This window comes from Salminus brasiliensis, chromosome 11 (genome assembly GCF_030463535.1).
Source record: "Salminus brasiliensis chromosome 11, fSalBra1.hap2, whole genome shotgun sequence".
NCBI lineage: Eukaryota > Metazoa > Chordata > Actinopteri > Characiformes > Bryconidae > Salminus > Salminus brasiliensis.
The window spans coordinates 16,381,662-16,396,951 of NC_132888.1; the positions used below are offsets into that span (position 1 = coordinate 16,381,662).

At 38.6% G+C, this 15,290-nt stretch overlaps 1 protein-coding gene across 1 annotated transcript; it reads right to left on the bottom strand.

Annotated features, from left to right (window-relative positions):
* slc13a5b (solute carrier family 13 member 5b) lies at positions 1 to 14,827 on the bottom strand. The gene is made up of 12 exons (XM_072691111.1): positions 14,718 to 14,827; positions 14,133 to 14,261; positions 11,420 to 11,556; positions 9,819 to 10,027; positions 9,317 to 9,491; positions 9,008 to 9,130; positions 7,212 to 7,424; positions 6,937 to 7,043; positions 6,122 to 6,228; positions 5,428 to 5,589; positions 3,944 to 4,081; positions 1 to 1,962 (listed from the first exon to the last, which is right to left on the bottom strand). Exons 1-12 carry the CDS (start codon positions 14,817 to 14,819, stop codon positions 1,837 to 1,839), a joined length of 1,728 nt encoding a protein of 575 aa, XP_072547212.1. The 5' UTR covers positions 14,820 to 14,827; the 3' UTR covers positions 1 to 1,836.
* Between the last annotated feature and the right edge of the window lie 463 nt (positions 14,828 to 15,290).

The window sequence follows — 15,290 nt, forward strand, 5'->3', positions numbered from 1 at the left end:
TGCATCACTTTAAAGTGCCAGTCAGGAATCACTAAAATCACTAATCACTATAACAGGCCAGTTTTCACTACAGTAGGAAAGCTAATATATAACAGCAGAGCTCCTACTAAAATATACAATGTACTTCTCTGATTTCCATTCATAAACTTATAAACTTAAGACAAATTCTCAGGTGGTTGTTTACATATTCCGTATTGGGACTTTAATGAACACAAAAAAAACCCCCAAAAAAATCAATGAATAAACAAATTTCACCCAAACTTTATAGCAAGTTTCAAGTACGCATGTATCTGTATTTTTATACCTATAGAGAATGTGTATTGTCCCTGTTTACTTAGATCACATTATGCTCCAACCTTTTCGTTTTCCATTATATAAATTTGATTAATGTGCACTGGTAAAGTAAAGCGACCACTGCTGTGGTAAAATTAACAAAGGTAAATAAAGGTGCTTCAAATGGTTCTTTGAGCGATGTCACAGAGGGTTCCATGAAGAACCTTTAGAAGGTTTGGTTCCATAAAGAACCAAGTTTGTAATGTAATGAACCTTAGAAATATCTGAAGAACCTTCACTTGAAGGTTGTTTAAACTGGTAAAAGTTCTCAACTACAAACATGGGGCCTTGTTCATCAACCGTTCATAAGATTTCTTCTTAAAACCCACTCATGCAGTCTTTGTGAAGATGCTGACATTCACTAATGTTTACTAATTTGGCATTTGTTCAATTACAGAGGACAACGGGATCCATCATCATAAAAGCAGAGCAGTGAACAGTTCTGCAGTTTAAGATCACATCATTTATCCGACCTTCTGTTAGGACTTTTCTCAAGAACAAATTTAAGAAATTTCGGTAAATGAGATTTGTTCATGGAACCAAATACGGTTCTTCTTTGGCATCACTGAAAGATTAATTTGAAGCACCTGTATTTTCAGGAGTGTAGGAAACAAGTACACAACTACATAAACATGAGTACAAAAAAGTACAAAACACACTACTCAAATGACTGCAGTGAAGCACGGCCTTGGTGTTCGGCTACTTGAGAGAATTCAAGTTACGTAGATGGGAATGATAAGCAGTGGGTATTTTCAAAGGTTTTCAATACAATACAGAGTTCTGTTGTACTGCAGAACTGTGCAGCTACTGTTCACAGAACTGTGCAACTAGTGTCCAGTAACTGCTGGAAACCTTTTGAGCTAGAACCATAACAATGTAGACAGCAAAACACCGACACTCAGAGGTGTACAGTATGCACTTTAAGTGTCATTTGTGAATTATTGTTTTGTGTTGTTTACTATGCTGTCACTAAGAAGAGAGGAACTTCTGAAAGATGAACAAGTTGGAGCTGTCTGGAATGCTGATGTGAAAATGCAGGATGGCCGGTGTGGGACGGTGCGCAAACTTTGTTTGTAAACGGTATCTTCACTCAGACAGTAAACACAAGATTCACCCATTCATAATTACAATTATAGTTCTCTGGTGACACACAGGGCAAGACCTAACGATTATTTTCCACCCACCTGTTTTCTATATATATAATATCTACCTTAAATATACATTACATCTATACAAACACAAGTAAAACCCTGACTTTAAGGACTAGGACTTTCATTTTGGATACAGATATACTCTCCCACAGAGATGAAAGCAGGTGTAAATGCTACTTTGTGGATTGGGCCCTTTGTGTCAGTGATAGCAGCTCTGAAAGTACACCAGGCCAACATCTGAAGACTCAAAGAGCAGCTCTTCAGCCCAGAGATGGCTGCGAGGTATGAAAAGGTGTTTAAGAAGGTGAGCAGTTTGTAGATGTGCGTTTTCACTCAGGTCTGATGCTGGGCTTCATAAACCTGTCCTGTTGGCCCATGTAGGAAAATGGTCCAAGTGGAACATGGCCTTGCCCCAGGTGTTGATGGCCAGAGTGATGCAAAAGATTCCTATGATGTTCATCATTATGCCTGTCTTTGCCTGGAATATATGGGAATAACCATGTTATGGCATGAAAACAAGGAAAAGACAGAAAAGACCCATATAAAACATACTTAAAGTGAAAGTTAAAGTGAAAACTGCACTGGTTTAAAAATAAAAGTATGCAGAATTCCGAACATAAGATTCATTCACAGTGGTTTGATGTGGTTTGGGCAAATAATCTTAATCAAAACTTAATCGAAATCAACATTCAGAAAGTCTAATTGTTGGCTGATTGCTTTTTTTATACTGGTGATAATAGATGCTGCCTACCCAGGTAGAATTTGAAGGCAGGAAGGTACAGAGGCATGTCCAAATTGAATGTTTGTGTAAAATACTGCCTGTTAAGGTACCCTCATCTTGCTGATTTGTAAAAGCAGTGTAGATATGTCCCCTGACCCTTCAGTGTTAGTACTATATATAGTACTATATATAGTACCTAGTAGGCTTGTCTTAAGAAAAAAGCAACATGGCGGAAGCATGCAGCAGTCTGTACATATGTATATGTATATAAGTTATTTTTATTAATAATATTATATATATATACATATATATATATATATATATACATATATATAACATAAAGTCATTTTCCCTTAATATGTTATTTCTGCTGAAAAATTGTCAGTGTAACAACTGAATATTGGCTTTTTATGTCTAATGATTGAAATTAGCCACGCCACCAGCTGACAGTAGTTGCCGGTATCCTGGCAACGGCATGCGGTATTGCTGCCTTTGAAGTGTGTCTCAATCACGATTCGGTTGTAGGTACCTTCATCAAAATTGCTGTCTTCTAAGGTACTGACTTATGAGACAGCATTACCAGCAAGGGACTAAGACAGCTGTCTTTTGTTTCAGACACAGTCTCACTGTCTCAGTCTCACTGGCTGTTAAAAACATACTACCGCGTACCTCCGTCCAGAACTCAGAGCCAACTAAGCAACTCAAGCAGCTTATTAAACTGCACTTTTATCATAATTGTGGTAAAACATTCAATTAATCATGACATTGATTCGAGAACATATCGCCCAGTACTATGTTGCAGTGTCTACAACACAACTACAGTCATTTTATTTACTATCTACAAGCCACCAGGTAATGTTCTGAGTTTATATATAATGTCAATGATGGTCGTACATTTAAACTAGAGCTGGGCAACATGACAATATTTTATTGTATCATGATGAATGTTGTTATCGTGATAACAATATGCTTCTAAGCATATAGAGGATACTGTTAGTGCTTAATAAACACTGATCAGCTGCAGGTTTCATTACTAATAGTGTCATTAGTCTGGTTTAATTAGATAAGGAGAAGCAGATGGTGAATATAAATCACTGTAGTCAGTACGGGAGAGTATCTGAACAGTAGTTTTTAAGGATCTGTCACTACTGATGTCTGTGATTACAGATATCACGAAAACAAAAACTTTAAATATTGTGATATAGTATTTTTACCATATCATCCAGCCCTAATTTGTTTTACAAATATGTTTTCACCTGGGGCTGTTTTGGCTTGCAACACCCTGCATATCATCCCATCACCACCTTTGTGAACATGGTATGTTTACCTTGAATGGCACATTTCATACCAAACCACTCTGACTTGTTTGCATCTTAATTATTTAACTGTCAAGCCATTCTGAAATATTTCTGGACCATTTCTATTGGGTTCTATTGCATTCATTGTAAAATGTTCAAATAAAGTAAAGGGCAGCTGGATTTTTCAAATGAACTTGGAAAAAATACATTTTTCCAAAGATTTATTACTGTAAAGATAAGACGTCTAGCCGCTGTATTCTGTGACCCACTTTTAGAATATGTAAATAGATGACTGTGATCAAGAACCCAGACACTAAATGCGTTTACAACATTTATAGCTGCTACCAAATGTAATTACAAGTCAAATTCTGACTATAATTAACCTTTCTAAATAGCGTTCTCAGTTAAGAAAGACACAGAAGCCACATTGGAATTCTTACCATGTCTGAAACCTTGAGGTAACCATAGGAGAACACGATAGCGTTGGGGGGAGTTGCCACAGGTAACATGAAGGCAAAAGAGGCACTTAGCGTGCAGGGCACCATGACATACAGGGGGTTCATTCCGATGGACTGGGACTAAAAGAAGTACATAAAAAAAAAATGAGAAATGAAACATGAAATGTCACGTGACTCACACTGGGTTTCAATGGCAAGCGCTCTACTATAATTCCTTTGTGTCCGTGACTGAGATCTCTGCTTTAAGTGGTGGTTTTCTTTTGCCATGAACCTTCATTTAGTGTGTGTAATTTAGCTGAGATTCTGAAGGATGATATATCCAGACTGAGTCATGTCTGAAAGAAAGCAGCAGTTCATCAGAAACATTGCACAGCTGAAGAACAGCTGACACATCATAATTGAGGCTTTTAAGACATGGCTCAGATGTTTTTTGGTGTAAAAGAATAGAGCGGATCCTGGGTTTGTGTAGGAATATGTATGTGCTTGTGTGTCATTATCTGTTTCTTTCTAAAACAGACTTAAGCACGTGCCTGAACGTGGTTAGACAAGCACAGTCTTGATTAAAAGAAAGAAAAGACGAACACTCTTTTCTTACACCCTCTTATTATGAAGATTATGGATAGAAAAAAAAACTATAACTTAGCCCCAGTGGTTGAATTTTACAAAATGTGTAAGCCAATGCTGAGTGTAAATAACGGTGAGGGATGAGAGGGGGTGGGACTGAACTGCTTCCCACCTGCTATTTTTAATGAGAAAAAAAGCATTTTCATAAACATTTCTAATGTTCTCATTTTTATGAGGACAAAAGTATAAGCTTCATGTAATTTATCAGAAATCTGACTCTTGAAAGAATTCATATAATAAAATGAATATGCAGGGAAAAGGGGGTTGCATGTTTAATTGCAATGGGGGAGGGGGGGTTCAATTCTTGTCTTTTCTTTAACCAGGGGATGGCATTTCCTTGCATTCCCCCATCAAATTAAGCCCTGCTTAGTCCTCATTCACTTCATAAGTCTCTTCATGGATATTCTCTTTTTCTAACCCTTTCTCTCTCACTCTTTATTTAAGTGCCTTGGAGGTTTGTCCTTAGACCGATCTTTCTCAGAATACTCCAGCCTGGTTCATTGGGAGCCAAGTGGCATTGTAAAGCTTTTTGAGTTAACTAAAGGAAAGCAGAGTAGCACAGTTTACACAGTGTGGGGAGGGTAGGGGACGTACTCACGGGCAGCAGCTCGTTTGGGCTGTTTGAGAACTTGGCTAGCTGCTAGTGGGGCCTCTAAAAAGGGTCTGAAATAATTCAGTGTGACTGAATAGACAATGGACTGAGTGAATCTAGGCCAGGGTTGTGCTGTAGCACCCATCTTCTGCTGGCACTCACCGACATGGGGTATAAACTTACACCAATATCTATTGCATCTTGTTAAGATGTGTTCCTTCACTTAATTCATTTTGCCTGTAATTCTTACCATAGAGGCCAAGACGGGCAGGAAGAGGGTAGCTGTAGCCACGTTGCTGGTGCACTCAGTAAAAGTGGCAATTAGGAGGCATAAGACAATGGCAATGGCCCATGGAGGAATACTATGAAGGGGGGTTAACTGATTTCCCAACCACTTGGACAGGCCTGATACCTGCAATAAAATAAATATAAAATATTGAGCAAGACTGAAGGCAATTTGTGTATACAGTATAGGCTAACAGTAAGTCAAAACTGCATTTGACTTGATTATTTAATTATTTTAATTAATTAATTGCATCAATCACTGTGTTTCCTACACATTGGCTATGTTTAGAACCATTCTCCTAAGCAAAAGAACAGCTATCTATTTTGCGTCCAATTTCAGCAAAATCTATTTAATATTGTTATAAATAAAATGACACACAGTGTCACTGATGCACAGCGTAAGTCTTCTGCCCTGCGGTCATCTCCTTGACCTAAACCCTCACTAGCCAAGCCCATGATGTGCCTGATATCTAAAAACAAGTAACAGGTTTTTCAAATATTTCTACATTTGAACACTACATTCTGTATTCAATCCAGTAAACACTGGCTGTATACCAATACCAACACCTACACACATCCTCCTGAAATTGGCAGACTTGGTACTGGCATGCAAACTTAGACACAGACAAGGTAGGACAAGGTACATGACTGGAGGTTACCTCACTGCCTTTGGCCAGCGCAAACCCACCTCCCAGAAGCAGCACTATGTTCCAGGGCATTTTTTTCTGGGCTACCTTCCAGGTGAGCAGGGCTGACGTGGGTGTAGCTGTGGATTGGAACATTGTGGAAGAACAATTTTAGCTCATTGCTATGTTAATTAGTGGTGTTCTTTGCAAGCATATTACATCTGTTCACACATCTTTCAGGAGTGAATTTAATTCAAGATAATTTGCTTAGTGTAATAATAGACAGTCTAAAGTAGAACACATAGTCCAATACTGGACAGTCTAACAAAGTACACATACAGGCGTGCAGAAACATACATTAATGTTGGTCTTTCAACAGATGAACTGTTCTTTGTCTGGGGCAGAATAAGCATAAAACATATGTATTTAATAGAATAAAATAGGTGCCTTTATATAAAGGGTCAAAATAAACATACACTCAAGAAGATTCTTAATTCAGTGCTGAAAGTTCCAAAAAGTCTTTAACTTTCCCAGGCCTTTTAATGTCCTATTAGTGATCATCGGAACCACAGAGGCCACAGAGGCCTGCCATGAACTAGACGTTGCTGGTGTGAACTGTTAAGAATGGTGGTGGTAGCATCATGCTCTGGGACTGGATTTCCTCAGAATTCTTCAGCATATCCTCAACCCATCTTTGCATATATATATATATATATATATATATATATATATATATATATATATATATATATATATATATATTTATCACAAGGTATGGTTATTCTACATTGCTCACTGTCAAAAGTGATTTTGCATGAATACCGATATAGTATGAAAGGTTCTCCCACCTGGGCTGGATCCAGCAGGTGCGCCACAACAGAACTGCGGAGGCTTTGACGGCAGAATGAAAAGAAGCACAGCGATAAACACTGCCACCGTGGCATCGGTCACGTACCTGAAGGTATAAACAGAGACGTTATCCACCGGTCCAAGTTTACTTTAACAGCAGCACAATTCTGGATTTAACATGTATTATCTCCATATGCCACAGTTATGATTTAGTGAAATTATGACAAGGTGAATGAGAACTTTGCTCTTGGAAACTGCACAACGTAACCCTTACTCTGCATCTGAGTTGAATATGTGTGTGGCCCAGCCAGCCACAAAACCAGGATCCCTGGTAAACCACAGCACCACAAGCAGGCAGAACAGAGCCAGCACGTTGAACTCTCCGTACGTCATGGGCCCCAGCTGCCGAAGCTCATCACGGATGACGTTATAGGCGGCAATCTCCTTCTCAGTCTTCACCACCCCACAGCCCCACGTCTTCTTGAAGCTGAAGAGTGAGGGGTTGGGAGAAATGAGCAAATGATAGAGAAGGAGATGTGAGTTCTGCTGTATTAACTAAAGGGATGGTACAGCAGAAATACAGATTTGCACAATGTAGGCAATCAGACAAGACACTAAAGTCTGAAGTTTACTTACAGTGTATTAAACAACAAAAATTAGAAATCCGAAAGTCTTATATGACAGTGACAATAAGTAAGTCTACTGAATAATCAGACTTCTAGTTTACACAAAACTAAATGGTGAGGTGTAAGCTTCCAATATACAAAATAAGCAAAACTGAAAAAACTAATTTTTTATTTTACTCACATTTACAGTGAGTAAATTGCTGAAATATGTTATTCAATTATTAATGTTAATAATAACTAGGTTGTACATCATTTTGAAGACATTTTGAAGATTTGTGAAATGTCCAAGATCTGTTTTGTCAACTGGATCCTCTAAATTAAGAAGACCATCAAGGCATTGAAATATAAATATTGCTACTAGCATTCTGCAGGCAAGCTAACACTCCTGTGCATTGCCAACTGCTCTACTATATAACAACAAGGGCAAATCTAAATGCCTACTCTTGCCAATGGCACTTTATGTGCACATTTGAAAAAACTTACTGGTTTGTGTGGGATATTTGATGAAGTTTACAGTTTTGTAACATCAATTCAATGTACAGTAGTCTTACTTTGCATGTATGAATATTTATATTTTGATTCTTTGACGATAATAATAATGATAATAATAATCTATGATACTTGCATAGTGACACAAAAAATTGTCAGAGCATCACAGGCAAACAAGAAAACACAGTAATACTGTAATACAAAAATGAACAGTACTAGAGAAGACCTGAGGATGTGCTATTAAGGATAAGTTAGACTGTTGGACCAGTGGAGAAAGAGAGTTTCAGAATCAAAGAGGAAATCTACAAAACAATCGAGGTTAGATAAAGGAATGGTGAGGAGCCCAGAGAAAAAGACCTTAAGAGTGTGAGTATGTTTGTAGGAACGAAGTAGATCAGATGGGTAAGGAGCAAGATTATTTGGAGATTTATAAGAAAGTAGAAGGCTTTTGAATTATATGCAGTACACATACAGGAAGCCAATGGATATGTTATGTTAATACTGGCTAGTAGAGATTACAGAGTTGTGGGCACTTAATGAAAGAGTTGAGTCAAGGAAGACACCCATTTTTCAGACCAGAGGGGAAAGAGACATCCTTCAATTTAGAGAATCAGAAAAGCAGTTTTGTTAGGGTTGATTTGGAGCCTAAAAAAAATTTTGTTGCTATTTAGCTAGTTATGCTTCATCCACTTCTTGATTTATCATAAGCAGGTTTTAATTTTTAATCTATGTAGTACTGAGAAAAACCTGGGTATCATCCGAAAGTCAAGCTTAGTCTTATATGTGCAAGGTGTAAGGATGGGCACAATGAACAAAAGAGGTCCAAGTACCGATCCTTGAGGAACCCCTAGAGTGACAACAGAGTTAGAGGAAATGTAGCTGGTAAATGTTAAGAATCCCGTAATTGAGAGGATCTATAAAGGACAAATGTATTCTAGAACAGAAAGATACTTACTTGAAGCCCATGAAAACAAACTGTAGCCACAGCCAGGCTAAAACCAGCATAAGGATCATGTTTGGAAACGCAAAGCCAAACCAGGAGGCAAAATTGATGACGTCACCATTCTGAGGAAACAACCTGAGGTGAAAGAAAATATAAAATCAAGACATTTGTTTAAGTGAGAGAAAGAAAAGCAGCAGCGTTAGAGAGAACTAGGAAGCGAGAGTGAGAAGAAGAAGCAAGGGTTAGTAGAAAGAAGGGCCTTTAAAAAAGTAAATTCAGATAAGTATGGTGTAATAACTAGTAATTAAGTATAATGCCCACTGGTTCATTTGACCCATGAGCACCAGGTTGGGACCCGTGCCCGTGAGGGTGGCCGTTCCCCCGATGCTGGCAGCATAGCACACACACAGCGTCATGCCTTTACATATCCTTCTTCTCTCTGAAGCCTCCTGTCGCCTTGCAGCCTCGGTCACCACTTCCAGACCACTCACCACCACTGTTGGAAAGGACAAAAAAATCAGGGGTGAGCAATATGGCAAATATGTAATATGACGTAATGATGATGTAATATATGAACATGTATCACTGTATTTTATGTTCTGTGAAGCTGTGCTAGACACGATGCACTTTAACCGCCAGGGTTAAAGGGCACTATCAAAAACCATGAACTATGCAGCTGGTCAGTATTCTTTTTACCTGATATATATATATATATATATATATATATATATATATATATATATATATATGATGTAAAGTATCAATAACAATAAAATCTATAAGACTAAACTACAGTTAACATTAATATGCAACACTGTCTGACCTTGTTCACTTTTGTATTTTGGCTGACTGTACTGTGCATCTGGAGCCAGGCTTTGCTCTTCACTGCTGCCGATTAGTGCTGGCTCGCTCTCTTGACTGTTCAGCTGCTCTAGGACAGCCTGAACTATGGGCACCATCATGGCCGTGGTGGCTGTGTTACTGATCCACATGGACAGGAAGGAGGTCACACCCATGAAGCCCAGCATTAGCCTATGTACAAGAAGTGAAAGAGAGAAAGAGAAAAAGAGAGAGAGCTTAAACAGCAACCCAAAAGACTATCTGTAGCATACAGTCAATTACATCTATATGCAAACGTTTGAGCACCCCTGCCCAAATCACACATTTCGTTGATTTTCTACATGTTCTGCATATAATACATGTTTTGAGTAGCTAAAATTGATCTTTGATGTATAAATAGTATGTTTGTAGCCGACTATTTACTGGTTGGAGCAAAATATGCCTAGATGTCGTTTAGACGCCCATTTAAAGCCCTGTTATTTTGGCTGAGAATAAAACATGCTTTTTTTCCTAGCTGCAAATGGTGGGCTTGTAAAAATGAGCTCTGCTTTTATTGGCTGGTTTATGGTACCACAAAAGCATAGCATAGCATAGCCAAGTCTTTTAGCACTATGAACATTGTGTTGCTGTCCTCTTAGTGTCTTCTTGGTGCAGTTAGCCAGCAGAAGAGATTGTAGCCAGTGGTCTAGCAGACGGATTGGCTTTAACCTAGCGCAGTTACCTGCTCACTTCCCCAGGTTTGAGTTCCTTGAGGCAAAGCCAAGACTTACTAAACAGTGTTGCTGTCCTCTCAGTGAAAGATAAAGAGATTACCCAGTCGGTAAGGGTTTCTCTTTTAGCCAATATCTTTGGTGCTTCTCCTGGCTGTGGGCTGTGCTTCCCCAAACAGCACTTCACCAAGGGGAGCTTTCAATAGCTGGGCTTTCTAGAATGTTGTGCTGCTTGCCCAGGGGGTGCCTTCCTGGCCTAAGGTTAGCTTTTAGGCTAGTATCCACTGGCTTTAGCTTCATGACTTACTGAATCTGAGCTAGTCGTCTGCAGACACAGGCAAAGCCATGGTCAGGACAACTAACAGACTCTGACAGTGATGTGCATCTCAAAGCGTCTCAAAAAGCTGCCTGCAAGTATCATCAACTTAATTTTCTTCTGTGTCTCAGCATTACTGGTTAAAAGGCTTTTGCTAGTGGGCTGGGTTTGTGTGAATTTAGGGGACGAGTCTGGGACTGTATGTAAGAGTTTTGGAATTGGCTTGCTTTACAGTTTGGTTCAGGCTATGCTGGATAAATCTTTTCAGAAAAGAGACAACAGTGTTTAAGGTTTACTGTATGTCACTTCCACGTCTCAAACTCTCATTATTCAACTGTCTTTATGCTATAGTTACTTACTGAATTTCAAAAATGTATGCACATAATTTTAGCAACCGTCCAATGGCTTATATTATGAGTGAGTGTTGAGTCAGCAGGTTTGCTAAATATACATGTGGACATGATTGTGGACATGGTAAGTATATGTAATGCAGTAATGTAAGTGTCCAGATTGAGCAGCCCTAACCGTATATACATTTATAACTCATTTGTCACTTACAGAGCTGGACGTACTCCTACGAGCAGCAGCACTCGGAGAGCAATGCGTTTGTGCAGGTTCCAGTGCTCCACAGCCACTGCCACCATCAGGCCACCCACAAATAACATATTGGTATCCTTCAGGTACTGCATGCACACCTGGAGAGCAGAAAACACACTGCAATTATTTTATACACATGCATTTAGTGTGCACTTTCCCTTAACACAAGAGAAAAGATCACCCAGTATATACTTTAGTGAACTCTACATTGGAATAAAAGGGTCAAATGTGATGGCACAATAATAAATGCAAACATAAAATATGAACCTCTATAAACTATGGCTGCATAATATTGGAAAAAAGTACATTGCACCAATGACTCATGAGCATGTTATGAAGTTGATAATGCACTCTGTGTATCCAAGTAAAATAAACAGTATTGGGCGATTGTAATCTGCATCTGGTAGATATGTCATGGAAAATGAGAACAGTGTGGATCTCCCTTTTGTATCAAGAAGCAAAAAAGTTGCGCTGAGAAAAAAGAGTTTACACTACACAACTTTGCACGTCCTGCGATGTAACTGCTGTGCATGCATTATAGGCACTGTGCTTAGGGAAATTAACATTTGTTAGAGCATTGATTATATCAAACCTGTACAATGCAAACAGTGCAATATTGTAAATAGAGTATACGTTTATGTGTGTGTATATGTATAGTATGTCAATGTGTAAGTATTCAGTATTTATATTTCTACATTTGTGTTTTTGTGCTACTGTGAGGGACGATGCACCCAAGTTTTTCACTAACCTTTACACCTGTGTAATATGATGTGACAATAAATGTGATTTGATTCTAATTGATTTTAATTTGCTCAAAAACAACTGCTTGAATAATGCAAAGAAATGATTATAATAATTAGAATGCAAATAAACAACACAACAACACAGTACAAATATTTGAGCATTCAAAAATCCCTATGGTGAAATAACCTTGACTGCCAATCACAGCTTTCATGTCTTGGCAGGCTCTCCACTAGTCTTTCACATTGCTGTTGGGTGACTTTATGCCATTAATAGTCTGCAAATCCGGGTAACCCAGCTTTGTTTGATGAAATGCATGGAACAGAATGGCTGCCATACACATAGAGATGTAAATTTAAGAAAAAAAATTAAGTGGTCTATTTTCCAGAGCTGTATATCATGCACTACATCATATTCATGGCTTTGCTGCTGGGTTCCCTGTAAATCAAAAGTAGCCAATTTCCTACAATGTATTTGTCCATTCATTCATGTTTGTGTTGTTTTATGTTCTCACACTAGTTATAAGTGTGCAGTAGGCTAAATTGGTTGAAATATGTTAATGAGTTGGTTCTTGTGACATAGTTGCTGCATAGTTTCCATGTATGGACTGTATAGACTTTTAAAAGGTTTAACGTTGACTCTAAGTTTTGTTATTCTGTTTCAAAATTATGGGACATTTAGATTTTTCATGATAGAGGCCCTTAAAGTCCATATTGACTTGTGATTAGTAGTATCTAAGCTTAGAGTTATCTTTGAATTTTAGTTATTCTTGAGTAAATAGTGAAACACTTTTGTAAGTCTGGATAAGAGCATCCGTTAAATGTCATAAATGTAAATGTAATAAATCATTTAACACTCTTAACCTCTTAAACTCCTCGGAACCAGCCATGGTTCCTGGCTTTCTCCCTCCACTGTTAGAACTTAGGAACAACTTTCCTGATTTGCACTGCATTGCATGTAGTTACTGATACATAATCATTAGAGTGTCACTGAGCATAAGGGTGCCAATCTTTGGAGTCTATGGAGATACTATAGAATACCAGGTACCAGGTTTGATTTAGAACCTTTCCACAGCGTATACTCCTGCATACATCTGTAGTACTATGTTGTTACTGTTGCTGTAGAAGGTAGTAAATCCACATGGCTTTAATGGAAGGCATCTATTACTCACGCCAGTAACTTAATGACTCATTTTTATGTTTTTGTTTATGGAGTGCAGTCATTTTGCATTTTGCATGGAAAGACAGTGTAGTCATTTTGCCTTGGTATTATACATATATGCTGTAATGGTGCCAAAAGGGTTCTATTGAGTAATATCACACACTCTTAAAAAGTGGTTCTTCAGGAGTTGTTTAGTAAAGTCTATGTATATAGAACCATGGCAACTTTTGAGAAGTTTTGAATGCTTAAATGGTTCTTCTCTTCTATTGAAATAAGTGTAGGAAGATGGTTTTCCCCCCACTCTAAACACAATGATTTCTATATATTTCTGAAAAGGGTTCCAACAAAAGGCCACTATTGCTCCACTATTGTTCCACTATTGTTAGAAGTCAAAGAGCGCCTTCTTTAAAAAACTGAAAGGTTCTTTTAAAAAACAAAAGTGATTCTTCAATGGTGTCACTCCCTAGAACCACTTTTGGCACCTTTATTTTTAGGAGTGCAGCTCTTTACCGAATAACAACTCTTACGATGTGGATATCAGTGAGTTATGGGTGATTAATAAAGGCATGACACTGTACGATTCTGTATGTGCTGTCTGTTTAGTTCTGATCAGTGTCTTTCATCAAAAGATTAGAACACATTCTACAAGCTATTCAAGCAGAAATCCAGACATTCATCATGTCAAAGCATCTCACAAACTTTTCTTTCCAACGATACACCATGTATGTGTGATGTATGCTCGTTTCTAGTTTTAGAAGGTAAAACCATGTACCTGTTTGGACTGCATGATGCCGAACAGGGGGAAGAGAAGAGCAGGCAGCAGAGCGGTGACAGCCAGAGGCAGAGCCTCTGTACACCAATACATTGCCATCAGCATGATCACATAGGCACAGTTGGCCTCCTGGAACACACACACAGACACACACATTAATTTACATTTTAGCTATATCTACAATATTTAGTCAGTAGCCGAATCCAATCTTAACATTTTCCAGACAACAGACATTGTAAAAGAATCATCTAGCATCTAGAAGCATCTAGACTTTAGCATCCCCCTGCCTGAGGATACAGTAGTATACATTTTAAAGATGGAGCACGTGGTATTGGTTATCTCAGCATGCACAAAAAGTTGGGCAATGCTCAACTATTGCTCTCAACAGGTGAATTAACACACCTATGAGATGTGCAAAGGTGTTAGTGAGTTAGGTGCTGCACTGAATGACCACTAAGTGATGAAGTTACCTTGTGAGAAGAGTAATGGAGACATAACAAGTGAGAGAGCATAAAGCAAGAGCAAAATCAGTCTGGTATTACACTCATTACTGCATTCAGCAAAACGGAGGTCGAGACGACATACCCTTGTACCGATAACAAGCAGGAGAGGAAGGAGGATCAAAGGGGTACAGAAAAGTATTAAACCCTTCTTGTAGGTCCAGATGGATTTCAGTATTGCTGACATCTCCAAATTGAAGAGGAATCCAGTAAAGTGAATCCAAGTGGAGTTGTACTCGGACCTTCTCTTTTAAAGAGAGAGAGAGAGAGAGAGAGAGAGAGAGAGAGAGAATTGTCATGAATGAAATCACAGTCTCTGACGTAATACCTTTAGTTTAGCAGTGAACACGTCCGTCCCAAATATCTATTTACACCGGTTTACCTGCAGAAATGCAACTTGTCTGGTTAGGGAAAGTCGGGACTGTCGTGTAAATATATGTTGTATATACTGCATTATTGCTAGATGGCGTGTAATTAAGGCTAATGCACTTGTAGTAACAGGTTCAGTGATGTACCAGGCCACTGATTTGCATTGGGAAGTTCAGTTGCACTACAGCGCCCCCTTTCGGACCTTAAGCGCCATCGCGCTGCTGAAAGTTTCCTTTGCTTTGCAGTGGCGGCTGCATTTCCCCGTCCAGCAAGTATGCTGTTTGTGGTC

What these genes read in the sequence shown, in the direction of transcription:
- slc13a5b (XM_072691111.1), bottom strand. Translation starts at nt 14,819, where the DNA reads ATGTCAGCAATACTGAAATCCATCTGGACCTACAAGAAGGGTTTAATA. An exon ending in TGCTTGTTATCGGTACAAGG is followed by an intron (nt 14,262 to 14,717) that starts GTATGTCGTCTC and finishes TGTGTGTTCCAG; the next exon opens with GAGGCCAACTGTGCCTATGT. An exon ending in AAAATACAAAAGTGAACAAG is followed by an intron (nt 9,492 to 9,818) that starts GTCAGACAGTGT and finishes CCTTTCCAACAG; the next exon opens with TGGTGGTGAGTGGTCTGGAA.